This window comes from Vombatus ursinus, unplaced genomic scaffold (assembly GCF_900497805.2).
Source record: "Vombatus ursinus unplaced genomic scaffold, bare-nosed wombat genome assembly UNPS02002294.1, whole genome shotgun sequence".
Classification (NCBI taxonomy): Eukaryota; Metazoa; Chordata; class Mammalia; order Diprotodontia; family Vombatidae; genus Vombatus; species Vombatus ursinus.
In genome coordinates, this window is record NW_020942072.1 from 1 (window position 1) to 13,134 (window position 13,134).

Here is a 13,134-nt window from a genome sequence, read left to right on the forward strand (position 1 = left end):
GGCCCGACTGGGACCCCAACACTGATCGCGGTAGGGAAGCACTGGACAGGTATTGCCAGTTATTGCTGGGAGGGTTACGGGCAGCAGCACGGAAGCCAACTAATATGTCCAAAGTCAGTGAGGTTAAACAGGGCAAGGATGAGTCCCCAGCTGCATACTTAGAGCGCCTCTACGAGGCATATCGAACCTACACCCCTATCGACCCAGAGGATCCCAATAACCGGAGAGCCATCGTAATTGATTTCGTAGCCAATTCAGCTCCGGACATCCGTCGGAAGCTACAGAAACTTGAAGGTTTTGAGGGTAAAAATCTGACTGAACTCATGGAAGTGGCCAAGCGGGTGTTTGACTATCGTGAAGAGACTCAAGACAAGCAAACTCACACGGTCGCCAGGGCGGTAGTGGCAGCTTTAGCACAGGTTCCAGGGGAGGCTCAGAAGCAAGGGTGGAAAGGAAGGCGGGAGGGCCCAAACGCTGGGCGCCCCTATAAGGGTAAAGGCTTGGGAAGGCCTCCTTTAGCTCGGGATCAGTGTGCTTACTGCAAAGCCATGGGTCATTGGAAATCTGAGTGCCCTAATCGCGGGCTGAAAGAGAAGGCAGAGCCGTTATTGACTTTGAATACAGACTAGGGGTGCCCCGGCTCAAAGTCCGTTGTGACTCTTGACCCCCTGGAGCCGAGGGTTACTCTCAGTGTTGGGGGTCAACCTGTCTCATTCCTAGTCGACTCTGGAGCTGCGGCATCGGTCCTGAAATCCCCACTGGGCTCCCTCTCATCGTCCACTGTGCAGGTCCAGGGAGCTACTGGACGAAAACAGTCTGTACCCCTCACCACTTCTCGGGAAGTCCGGTTAGGGAAGGGCCTAGTCTCCCATTCTTTTCTAGTAATGCCTGATTGCCCTTACCCCTTGCTTGGCCGAGATCTCCTACACAAGCTTCAGGCTATCATTTCCTTTAAGGGACCTAACCCCACTCTCGGGTTTAACCTGCCACAACTTGTTCTCACCTGCCCGTTGTCAGAGGAGTCTCGCCTCCTCCCCCTAACGTTTTCCCCAGACCACCCCTCGACCACCTCCACCCCTACCTCCCTAACTCTGTTGAACCATTTCAAAGGCTTGGTTCCTGGAGTCTGGGCTGAGACCAACCCGTTTGGTCTAGCAGGACACCAGCCCCCAGTGGTGGTCCAGCTCTCGTCCACAGCAACCCCTGCGCGTGTCCAACAATACCCGTTGACTCGAGCTGCCCTTTTGGGCATCAAGCCTCACATCGATCGACTCTTGGCGGCAGGCATTCTACGACCCTGCCAGAGCTCGTGGAACACCCCCCTACTTCCAGTTCGCAAGCCCGGGTCTGGAGACTTCCGTCCTGTCCAGGATCTACGAGAAGTCAACGCCCGGGTGGAAACTGTACATCCTACTGTGCCAAACCCATACACGTTGCTGTCTTCCCTGGACCCTGCTCGGACTTGGTATACTGTTTTGGACCTGAAGGATGCTTTCTTTTCCATTCCCTTGGCACCAGTAAGCCAACCTATATTCGCTTTTACTTGGACAGATCCTAACACTGGGACATCCTCTCAGCTCACCTGGACCCGGCTTCCCCAAGGTTTTAAGAACTCCCCTACACTTTTTGGCTCAGCTCTGGCCTCCGACCTGGCCGTCTTCCGGGTCTCGTATCCGGAGGTCACTCTCCTCCAGTATGTTGATGACCTTTTGTTAGCTACTTCCTCTGAGGCAATATGCAAAGATGCAACTCTCCACCTTCTCCAGCTGCTTGAAGCTTCCGGATATCGTATCTCTGGAAAGAAAGCACAACTGTGCTCTCAATCCGTTGTTTACTTGGGTTTCACCCTTCGTTCTGGTCAAAGGTTACTGTCTCGGGGGCGTGTAGCTGCCATTTTGGGCATGCCCGCCCCGAGGGACCGCCGCGGGCTCCGGGAATTCCTGGGGATGGCTGGATACTGTCGCCTCTGGATCTTGGGGTTTGCCGAGGTTGCCAAACCCCTATATGAGGCCCTAACTGGTGAACCCACCCAATTTGTTTGGGGACCACGGCAGCAGGAAGCATTCGACAAGCTCCGAAAGGCGCTGTCCAGCACGCCTGCCCTCTCCCTGCCAGACCTGTCCAAGCCCTTCCGCCTCTATGTGTCTGAGTCTCGAGCTGTGGCCAAAGGGGTTCTGACCCAGCCCCTGGGGCCCTGGAATCGTCCTGTTGCCTATCTCTCCAAGCAGCTGGACCCTGTGGCTTCCGGGTGGCCCTCTTGCCTGCGAACTGTGGCGGCCGTTGCCGTCTTGGTTAGGGAAGCCGCAAAGCTCACTTTCGGGCAGCCTCTTGAGATTTCAGCATCACATCATCTGGAACAGCTTTTACATTCCCCGCCGACAAGATGGATCTCAAATTCACGCCTGACTCATTACCAATCCTTACTCCTAGATTCCGCGCGCATCTCTTTCGCTCCTCCGGTCACACTCAACCCGGCCACCCTGCTCCCTGACTCCCCTCCTTCCTCCCCTATACATGACTGCCTGGACACACTGGACTCCATCCACACGTCCCGCCCTGGACTTACTGATGTTCCTTTAACAAACCCCGACCTAGTGCTCTTCACAGACGGCAGCAGTTTTGTTCAGGAGGGGATCCGTAGGGCGGGTGCAGCCGTGGTCACTCCGGTTGAGACCCTCTGGGATACCGCTCTACCCCCTGGCACATCTGCTCAACGTGCTGAACTCATTGCCTTAACTCAAGCCCTTAGACTCTCTGCAGGGAGGCGAGTAAATATTTACACAGATAGCCGCTATGCCTTTGCCACTGTTCATATCCATGGATATGTATATCTCCAAAGGGGTCTGTTAACCTCGGCGGGAAGGGAGATTAGGAACAAGAGTCAGATCCAGGACCTGCTGGATGCTGTCTGGCTTCCCAAGGAGGTGGCGGTAATTCATGTTCCTGCTCACACCCGTGGAACTGACCCCCAGTCTCTAGGGAACGCAGCAGCGGATAAGGCTGCCCGAGCGGCTGCCTGCAAACCCTTGATACCCGCTATGGTCGTGGAACCTGAGCGGATGCTTCCTGTCCAACCATCTTATCAATCCAGTGATCCGGATGGCACCCCTGAAAAGGGGGGATGGAGAAGACACCCAAATGGCTTGCTAATTCTGCCCAAGGCACTGTTGCTACCCCTATTGATGACTCTTCATAGCCTTACCCACTTAGGCGGAACCCGGCTTTACGACCTGGTGAGCCGACACTTCTACAGCCCTGGGATGAAGCAGGCGGCCGAGGAAGCCGCAAGAAGGTGCCTTGCATGTGCCAAAGTCAACCCACGATCACAATCAAGGATACCAACTGATAGACCACGAGGAACATTTCCTGGCGACCATTGGGAAGTAGACTTTACTGACATGGGAACTGGGTTGGGAGGGTACCGTTTTCTCCTTGTATTCGTGGACACATTTTCTGGATGGCCGGAAGCATTTCCAGTCAAAACTGAAACTGCAACCGTAGTGGCCAAAAAGCTGTTCTTTGAACTTATTCCTAGATTTGGCCTGCCGGCCTCGATAGGCTCTGACAACGGCCCAGCATTTGTATCTGCAACAATTCAAAGCCTATCAAAGATGCTGGGATTGAAATGGAAATTGCACTGTGCATATAGGCCTCAAAGTTCAGGGCAGGTAGAAAGGATGAATAGAACTCTAAAGGAACACATTGCTAAACTTAAAATAGAAACTGGCGATAGCTGGGTCAGTCTCCTTCCCTTCACCCTCCTCCGGGCCCGGTGTACTCCCAATTCCTCAACCCTCTCTTTATCTCCATACGAGATCCTCTATGGAGCCCCTCCTCCTATTATTCCAAGAGTATCTGCAGCTATTTCAGCCCCAGATTTTACTAATCCGACTCTTCTTAAGTCCTTCCAGGCTTTGCGTGAGGTCCAGAACGCTGTACGCTCGGTCCTGAAAGCTGCGGGGAAAGAACCAGCCCCTGCAACCTCATCAGACGCCCTGTCACCGGGAGACTGGGTCCTCACTCGCAAGCTTCCAGCTGGACCAGCCCTGGAACCACGGTGGACGGGCCCGTATCAAATTATCCTCTGCAACCCCTCTGCCGTCAGGGTTGCCGGCCGCAAGGCATGGATACATCGGTCACCCATCAAGAAGGCCCCAGAGCCCAACTCCACCGCCTGGACAGCAGAAGCAGTGTCCGACCTAAAGCTTCGACTCTCCAGAACTTGACTCTTCTTCTCTTTCTTTTTGCTTGTGAGGTGACTTTGGGTGACCCCTATAGCCCTACCCCATCCAGGTGGATTCTCTCCCGAACTAACGATGGGACCACCGTCCAAGCTCTCACCAGTTACGGAGCCCCCACTTTCAGGTTTGACCTCTGTGCCCTCTTGGGACCAGGATGGAATCAAAACCGGGCTATGCGGGACCCTATCGCTGGGGGATGGGGATACTGCCCCACTTTTCCCACCACTCCAACCATACCCGGGGTAGGGGAAGTGAGAATCAGAAGTATTGAATTCTATGTTTGTCCGGCCACGGGGAATCCTTCCTGTCAGGGTAGTAATCACTTTCACTGCGCAGAATGGGGTTGTGAGACTGTGGCCAGGTGGATTCCTAGAGGTGGCCGAGACCCCCTAATCACCCTGGAGAGACAAAGCCCCCTCCCCGCCTCCTGCTGGCCTGGGAAATGTAACCCTATGATTCTAACAGTCAAGCAGGACACTGATGACTCTTGGAATCTCGGACATTCTTGGGGTTTGAGGTTATACATGACTGGATGGGATAACGGGGTCCTTTTTACCATTCAGAAAATCGCAGTTTCCACCCATACACTCCCCATAGGACCGAATCCCATCCTTAACCCACAAGCCATGTTGACTCTCACCCCACCATCTGTTAGGGACCTGGTACCAGAGGCTCCCGAAAATCCAGAGACCCTCACTAACCTAGGTTCCCCCATTTTTGATACACTCTCTGCTGTCCACTCATTCCTAAATTTGTCTGATCCAAACATAACCACCTCCTGTTGGCTGTGTCTGAATCCAGCTCCCCCCCTATTTCGTAGGAATTGCTATCGAACTCAACATCACCTCTGTGGGAAAGTTGTCTTTAAGTAAGTCCAAACAATCCTCTGCCATACCTGCCCGCTGTAACCCAGACAAGCCTAGACTTACCCTAGACGATGTCCAGGGCAAAGGAATGTGTTTGCTCGGGCCTGACTACCCGCTGCGGTCCTCCCCATTCAATGCTACGTGCACTTCAGTCATTCTTATTTCCCCCACATCCAAAAGCTCTGACCTCCTGTTAACCGCCCCACCTGGAGTATGGTTCGCTTGTACCAGAGGACTCACCACCTGCATACAGGACATTCGTTTCCTCAACCCGACCGAGCTCTGTGTAGTGGTGCGTGTCTTTCCTCAGGTATATGTCTACTCAGAGGAAGGGGCAGCTGAGCATATTGGCTTAACTCGCTCCAGGAGGGCTGTACCCTTTTTGGTTCCCATACTGGTGGGACTCGGAGTGGCCGGCTCCGCTGCTGTTGGGGCCTCAGCCCTGATACAGGGGAAAGCCAACTACGGTGCCTTGAGTGCACAGGTAGATAGGGACCTACGCTCCTTGGAAGAGCTAGTCTCACACCTTGAAACTTCCCTAGACTCTCTGGCCGAAGTGGTTCTCCAGAACCGCCGAGGCTTGGACCTACTGTTCCTCAAACAGGGAGGCTTATGCATGGCGTTGGGAGAAACCTGCTGTTTCTACGCCAATCGGTCTGGAGTTATTCGGGAGTCCTTGCAAGCCTTTAGGCAGCGGTTAGATGAGAGGGACCGCGCACGGGCAACGGGGTCTTTTTGGTATCAGACCCTATATAATTGGTCCCCCTGGCTAACCACCCTACTCTCCGGAGTGGTGGGCCCTCTGGCCCTTCTCCTCCTTGGGTTACTCGTGGCCCCTTGTCTCATAAAATGCATCACCCGCTATGTCCAGAAACGAGTGCAAGCACTCCAGTTGTTTGTCCTGCGTCAATCCTATGCTCCTCTGGACTCTGATGAGTCCCCCGTCTGACTCTTTTCGTCCGTGAAAAGGGGGGAGTGAAGTGGACTGAGTTGTCACAAAAAAAAAAACAAAACCCCTAGCCTAACCTCCTCAGTTTCTACTTCAAAGGATCGCTAATCCCAATTGTAAACTGCTCTACCTCAAAGGATCGCTAATCCACAATTGTAAATTCCTCTACCTCAAAGGATCGCTAATCTACAATTGTAAATTCCTCTACCTCAAAGGATCGCTAATCTACAATTGTAAATTCCCCTACCTCAAAGGATTGCTAAATCCACAACTGTAAACTGCTGGGTATAAAGTTTTGTTATTTCCCTTGCTTGGGACTGCTCTCCTAGGATTGCATCCAGGGGACAGTCGCCGGCCGGCTCCAGTAAATGCTCTCTATTTTCTAATTTGGCGTGTGTCTGGTTACTCTCGGCCCGTCCATTTCATTTGGAGGTCCCACCGAGATCGCCCTCTGGGCACCAGACACGGGCATCTCTGGAAGGCCAGGCTTCTCACCGTCCAGGGGGTGGCCACCAGGAAGACGTTCCCTGGCCCCGAACGCTGAGATAGCCCGTGCGTACCAGGCTGCCCGGACCACAAATCCTCAATTGGGCATAGAGCAATCTGTAATCTGTCTGTTCTGGTGAGTACTCTTCTGAAGTAAGTGGCCAGGCTGGACGCAGCTGCAACGCCCTTACTGACCTCCACGGGACGCCGTGTGAGAGTCCTGCCTGTCTGATTGTGTCTGTCCGGCACCGATGTCACTGTGTGTGTGTGTGTCCACTGTGCGCTCCGTGGCGGGGTGGGGGAGAAAGACTTCCTGCCTCATTCTCCAGGTTGTTCGGAACTAAGACGGGTTTGTTCTCTGCTACTGTGTCAGGAGCATCCAGGGTTTTGACTGTGTCTTTTTTCCGTTTTTGTGTCGACTGTGTGTGCGCATCTATCTACTATTTGTTCCGTGAGGGGGGGTGTAAATTCCTGTCTCATTGTCTAGGTCGTTCGGAATTGAGGCAGTTTGATTCCCCTCTACCCTGTTTTGACTGTGTCTTCCCTGTGTCCGTGTTTGGTCCTTGCTTACGTGAGCACGTCTATTTGTTACTCTTTTCTTTCTCAGTCCTTAATCCACCATGGGACAAGGACCCTCGAGCCCTAAGCCAGGCTCCCCTCTCTTTATTGTCTTACGGGACTTCAAACAATATCGGCGTATAGCAGAAGGTTATGGGTTTCAGGTTACTAAAAAGAAATTAGCTCTCCTTTGCCAACAGGAATGGCCCACCTTCGAGGTAGGCTGGCCCCCGGGGGGTACGTTTGACGTCTCGGTGGCCGGCCGGGTCAGGGGAATTGTCTATGGTATACCTGGCCACCCCGATCAGGTCCCCTATATCACCGCCTGGATTGATTTCAAACCCCCTTCGGGACCACTACAGGTCCAGGCCCTTTCAAAACTAAGACCAGGAACGGAATCAAAGACGACCTTTAGCCGCAAGCCTCCCGAAAGTCCTAAGGTCGTCACACAGCTTACTCCTGTCTTACCACCCCCTGATTCTGACCCCCTAGATCCAGCTGAGTACTCCCAGTCCCAGGTTTCAGATCCACCCCCGTACCCAACCTCAGGGTCTCTGAGCCCCTCAGCCCCTCCTCTGATAAGTCCACCCCATACTCAAGCAGGTGCTCCTTATGGCCCTTCTAATTCCAGTTTGACCCCAGATTCCACTGTGTCAGCGTTTCCCCTGCGGCAAGTTCCTTCCCCTCCCGGAGAATCAGGGAGACCGTTCATGGTATATGTTCCCTTCTCCACCAGTGATTTGTACAATTGGAAACAGCAAAACCCATCCTTCTCTGATAAGCCCCAGAGCCTAATCTCCCTCCTAGAGACTGTCTTTTATACTCATCAGCCCACCTGGGATGACTGCCAGCAGCTCCTCCGGGTTCTTTTTACAACCGAGGAGCATGACAGGATTCTTTTAGAAGCCAGGAAGGGAGTCCTGGACCCAGATGGACATCCCTCTACTGACCTGGGGCGCCGCAACCACATCTTTCCTGAGAACCGGCCCGACTGGGACCCCAACACTGATCGCGGTAGGGAAGCACTGGACAGGTATTGCCAGTTATTGCTGGGAGGGTTACGGGCAGCAGCACGGAAGCCAACTAATATGTCCAAAGTCAGTGAGGTTAAACAGGGCAAGGATGAGTCCCCAGCTGCATACTTAGAGCGCCTCTACGAGGCATATCGAACCTACACCCCTATCGACCCAGAGGATCCCAATAACCGGAGAGCCATCGTAATTGATTTCGTAGCCAATTCAGCTCCGGACATCCGTCGGAAGCTACAGAAACTTGAAGGTTTTGAGGGTAAAAATCTGACTGAACTCATGGAAGTGGCCAAGCGGGTGTTTGACTATCGTGAAGAGACTCAAGACAAGCAAACTCACACGGTCGCCAGGGCGGTAGTGGCAGCTTTAGCACAGGTTCCAGGGGAGGCTCAGAAGCAAGGGTGGAAAGGAAGGCGGGAGGGCCCAAACGCTGGGCGCCCCTATAAGGGTAAAGGCTTGGGAAGGCCTCCTTTAGCTCGGGATCAGTGTGCTTACTGCAAAGCCATGGGTCATTGGAAATCTGAGTGCCCTAATCGCGGGCTGAAAGAGAAGGCAGAGCCGTTATTGACTTTGAATACAGACTAGGGGTGCCCCGGCTCAAAGTCCGTTGTGACTCTTGACCCCCTGGAGCCGAGGGTTACTCTCAGTGTTGGGGGTCAACCTGTCTCATTCCTAGTCGACTCTGGAGCTGCGGCATCGGTCCTGAAATCCCCACTGGGCTCCCTCTCATCGTCCACTGTGCAGGTCCAGGGAGCTACTGGACGAAAACAGTCTGTACCCCTCACCACTTCTCGGGAAGTCCGGTTAGGGAAGGGCCTAGTCTCCCATTCTTTTCTAGTAATGCCTGATTGCCCTTACCCCTTGCTTGGCCGAGATCTCCTACACAAGCTTCAGGCTATCATTTCCTTTAAGGGACCTAACCCCACTCTCGGGTTTAACCTGCCACAACTTGTTCTCACCTGCCCGTTGTCAGAGGAGTCTCGCCTCCTCCCCCTAACGTTTTCCCCAGACCACCCCTCGACCACCTCCACCCCTACCTCCCTAACTCTGTTGAACCATTTCAAAGGCTTGGTTCCTGGAGTCTGGGCTGAGACCAACCCGTTTGGTCTAGCAGGACACCAGCCCCCAGTGGTGGTCCAGCTCTCGTCCACAGCAACCCCTGCGCGTGTCCAACAATACCCGTTGACTCGAGCTGCCCTTTTGGGCATCAAGCCTCACATCGATCGACTCTTGGCGGCAGGCATTCTACGACCCTGCCAGAGCTCGTGGAACACCCCCCTACTTCCAGTTCGCAAGCCCGGGTCTGGAGACTTCCGTCCTGTCCAGGATCTACGAGAAGTCAACGCCCGGGTGGAAACTGTACATCCTACTGTGCCAAACCCATACACGTTGCTGTCTTCCCTGGACCCTGCTCGGACTTGGTATACTGTTTTGGACCTGAAGGATGCTTTCTTTTCCATTCCCTTGGCACCAGTAAGCCAACCTATATTCGCTTTTACTTGGACAGATCCTAACACTGGGACATCCTCTCAGCTCACCTGGACCCGGCTTCCCCAAGGTTTTAAGAACTCCCCTACACTTTTTGGCTCAGCTCTGGCCTCCGACCTGGCCGTCTTCCGGGTCTCGTATCCGGAGGTCACTCTCCTCCAGTATGTTGATGACCTTTTGTTAGCTACTTCCTCTGAGGCAATATGCAAAGATGCAACTCTCCACCTTCTCCAGCTGCTTGAAGCTTCCGGATATCGTATCTCTGGAAAGAAAGCACAACTGTGCTCTCAATCCGTTGTTTACTTGGGTTTCACCCTTCGTTCTGGTCAAAGGTTACTGTCTCGGGGGCGTGTAGCTGCCATTTTGGGCATGCCCGCCCCGAGGGACCGCCGCGGGCTCCGGGAATTCCTGGGGATGGCTGGATACTGTCGCCTCTGGATCTTGGGGTTTGCCGAGGTTGCCAAACCCCTATATGAGGCCCTAACTGGTGAACCCACCCAATTTGTTTGGGGACCACGGCAGCAGGAAGCATTCGACAAGCTCCGAAAGGCGCTGTCCAGCACGCCTGCCCTCTCCCTGCCAGACCTGTCCAAGCCCTTCCGCCTCTATGTGTCTGAGTCTCGAGCTGTGGCCAAAGGGGTTCTGACCCAGCCCCTGGGGCCCTGGAATCGTCCTGTTGCCTATCTCTCCAAGCAGCTGGACCCTGTGGCTTCCGGGTGGCCCTCTTGCCTGCGAACTGTGGCGGCCGTTGCCGTCTTGGTTAGGGAAGCCGCAAAGCTCACTTTCGGGCAGCCTCTTGAGATTTCAGCATCACATCATCTGGAACAGCTTTTACATTCCCCGCCGACAAGATGGATCTCAAATTCACGCCTGACTCATTACCAATCCTTACTCCTAGATTCCGCGCGCATCTCTTTCGCTCCTCCGGTCACACTCAACCCGGCCACCCTGCTCCCTGACTCCCCTCCTTCCTCCCCTATACATGACTGCCTGGACACACTGGACTCCATCCACACGTCCCGCCCTGGACTTACTGATGTTCCTTTAACAAACCCCGACCTAGTGCTCTTCACAGACGGCAGCAGTTTTGTTCAGGAGGGGATCCGTAGGGCGGGTGCAGCCGTGGTCACTCCGGTTGAGACCCTCTGGGATACCGCTCTACCCCCTGGCACATCTGCTCAACGTGCTGAACTCATTGCCTTAACTCAAGCCCTTAGACTCTCTGCAGGGAGGCGAGTAAATATTTACACAGATAGCCGCTATGCCTTTGCCACTGTTCATATCCATGGATATGTATATCTCCAAAGGGGTCTGTTAACCTCGGCGGGAAGGGAGATTAGGAACAAGAGTCAGATCCAGGACCTGCTGGATGCTGTCTGGCTTCCCAAGGAGGTGGCGGTAATTCATGTTCCTGCTCACACCCGTGGAACTGACCCCCAGTCTCTAGGGAACGCAGCAGCGGATAAGGCTGCCCGAGCGGCTGCCTGCAAACCCTTGATACCCGCTATGGTCGTGGAACCTGAGCGGATGCTTCCTGTCCAACCATCTTATCAATCCAGTGATCCGGATGGCACCCCTGAAAAGGGGGGATGGAGAAGACACCCAAATGGCTTGCTAATTCTGCCCAAGGCACTGTTGCTACCCCTATTGATGACTCTTCATAGCCTTACCCACTTAGGCGGAACCCGGCTTTACGACCTGGTGAGCCGACACTTCTACAGCCCTGGGATGAAGCAGGCGGCCGAGGAAGCCGCAAGAAGGTGCCTTGCATGTGCCAAAGTCAACCCACGATCACAATCAAGGATACCAACTGATAGACCACGAGGAACATTTCCTGGCGACCATTGGGAAGTAGACTTTACTGACATGGGAACTGGGTTGGGAGGGTACCGTTTTCTCCTTGTATTCGTGGACACATTTTCTGGATGGCCGGAAGCATTTCCAGTCAAAACTGAAACTGCAACCGTAGTGGCCAAAAAGCTGTTCTTTGAACTTATTCCTAGATTTGGCCTGCCGGCCTCGATAGGCTCTGACAACGGCCCAGCATTTGTATCTGCAACAATTCAAAGCCTATCAAAGATGCTGGGATTGAAATGGAAATTGCACTGTGCATATAGGCCTCAAAGTTCAGGGCAGGTAGAAAGGATGAATAGAACTCTAAAGGAACACATTGCTAAACTTAAAATAGAAACTGGCGATAGCTGGGTCAGTCTCCTTCCCTTCACCCTCCTCCGGGCCCGGTGTACTCCCAATTCCTCAACCCTCTCTTTATCTCCATACGAGATCCTCTATGGAGCCCCTCCTCCTATTATTCCAAGAGTATCTGCAGCTATTTCAGCCCCAGATTTTACTAATCCGACTCTTCTTAAGTCCTTCCAGGCTTTGCGTGAGGTCCAGAACGCTGTACGCTCGGTCCTGAAAGCTGCGGGGAAAGAACCAGCCCCTGCAACCTCATCAGACGCCCTGTCACCGGGAGACTGGGTCCTCACTCGCAAGCTTCCAGCTGGACCAGCCCTGGAACCACGGTGGACGGGCCCGTATCAAATTATCCTCTGCAACCCCTCTGCCGTCAGGGTTGCCGGCCGCAAGGCATGGATACATCGGTCACCCATCAAGAAGGCCCCAGAGCCCAACTCCACCGCCTGGACAGCAGAAGCAGTGTCCGACCTAAAGCTTCGACTCTCCAGAACTTGACTCTTCTTCTCTTTCTTTTTGCTTGTGAGGTGACTTTGGGTGACCCCTATAGCCCTACCCCATCCAGGTGGATTCTCTCCCGAACTAACGATGGGACCACCGTCCAAGCTCTCACCAGTTACGGAGCCCCCACTTTCAGGTTTGACCTCTGTGCCCTCTTGGGACCAGGATGGAATCAAAACCGGGCTATGCGGGACCCTATCGCTGGGGGATGGGGATACTGCCCCACTTTTCCCACCACTCCAACCATACCCGGGGTAGGGGAAGTGAGAATCAGAAGTATTGAATTCTATGTTTGTCCGGCCACGGGGAATCCTTCCTGTCAGGGTAGTAATCACTTTCACTGCGCAGAATGGGGTTGTGAGACTGTGGCCAGGTGGATTCCTAGAGGTGGCCGAGACCCCCTAATCACCCTGGAGAGACAAAGCCCCCTCCCCGCCTCCTGCTGGCCTGGGAAATGTAACCCTATGATTCTAACAGTCAAGCAGGACACTGATGACTCTTGGAATCTCGGACATTCTTGGGGTTTGAGGTTATACATGACTGGATGGGATAACGGGGTCCTTTTTACCATTCAGAAAATCGCAGTTTCCACCCATACACTCCCCATAGGACCGAATCCCATCCTTAACCCACAAGCCATGTTGACTCTCACCCCACCATCTGTTAGGGACCTGGTACCAGAGGCTCCCGAAAATCCAGAGACCCTCACTAACCTAGGTTCCCCCATTTTTGATACACTCTCTGCTGTCCACTCATTCCTAAATTTGTCTGATCCAAACATAACCACCTCCTGTTGGCTGTGTCTGAATCCAGCTCCCCCC

General features: G+C 53.8%; 2 protein-coding genes across 2 annotated transcripts; both read left to right on the top strand.

Moving 5' to 3' along the window:
* The first annotated feature begins 104 nt into the window (after positions 1–104).
* LOC114048521 lies at positions 105–7,044 on the top strand. The gene is made up of 6 exons (XM_027869497.1): positions 105–398; positions 630–4,192; positions 4,294–4,946; positions 5,062–6,050; positions 6,500–6,604; positions 7,030–7,044. The coding sequence occupies exons 1-6, from the start codon at positions 105–107 to the stop codon at positions 7,042–7,044; spliced, it is 5,619 nt and encodes a 1,872-aa protein (XP_027725298.1).
* Positions 7,045–7,162: 118 nt separating this feature from the next.
* LOC114048516 lies at positions 7,163–12,567 on the top strand (the record flags this gene model as incomplete). Its single annotated transcript, XM_027869483.1, has 3 exons — positions 7,163–8,482; positions 8,714–12,276; positions 12,378–12,567. Coding segments are annotated over exons 1-3 (5,073 nt in total), but the record flags the coding sequence as incomplete, so codon positions are not given.
* Positions 12,568–13,134: the final 567 nt, after the last annotated feature.

What these genes read in the sequence shown, in the direction of transcription:
- LOC114048521 (XM_027869497.1), top strand. Translation starts at nt 105, where the DNA reads ATGTCCAAAGTCAGTGAGGTTAAACAGGGCAAGGATGAGTCCCCAGCT. An exon ending in CTCACACGGTCGCCAGGGCG is followed by an intron (nt 399 to 629) that starts GTAGTGGCAGCT and finishes AATACAGACTAG; the next exon opens with GGGTGCCCCGGCTCAAAGTC. An exon ending in AGAGACCCTCACTAACCTAG is followed by an intron (nt 4,947 to 5,061) that starts GTTCCCCCATTT and finishes CCTATTTCGTAG; the next exon opens with GAATTGCTATCGAACTCAAC.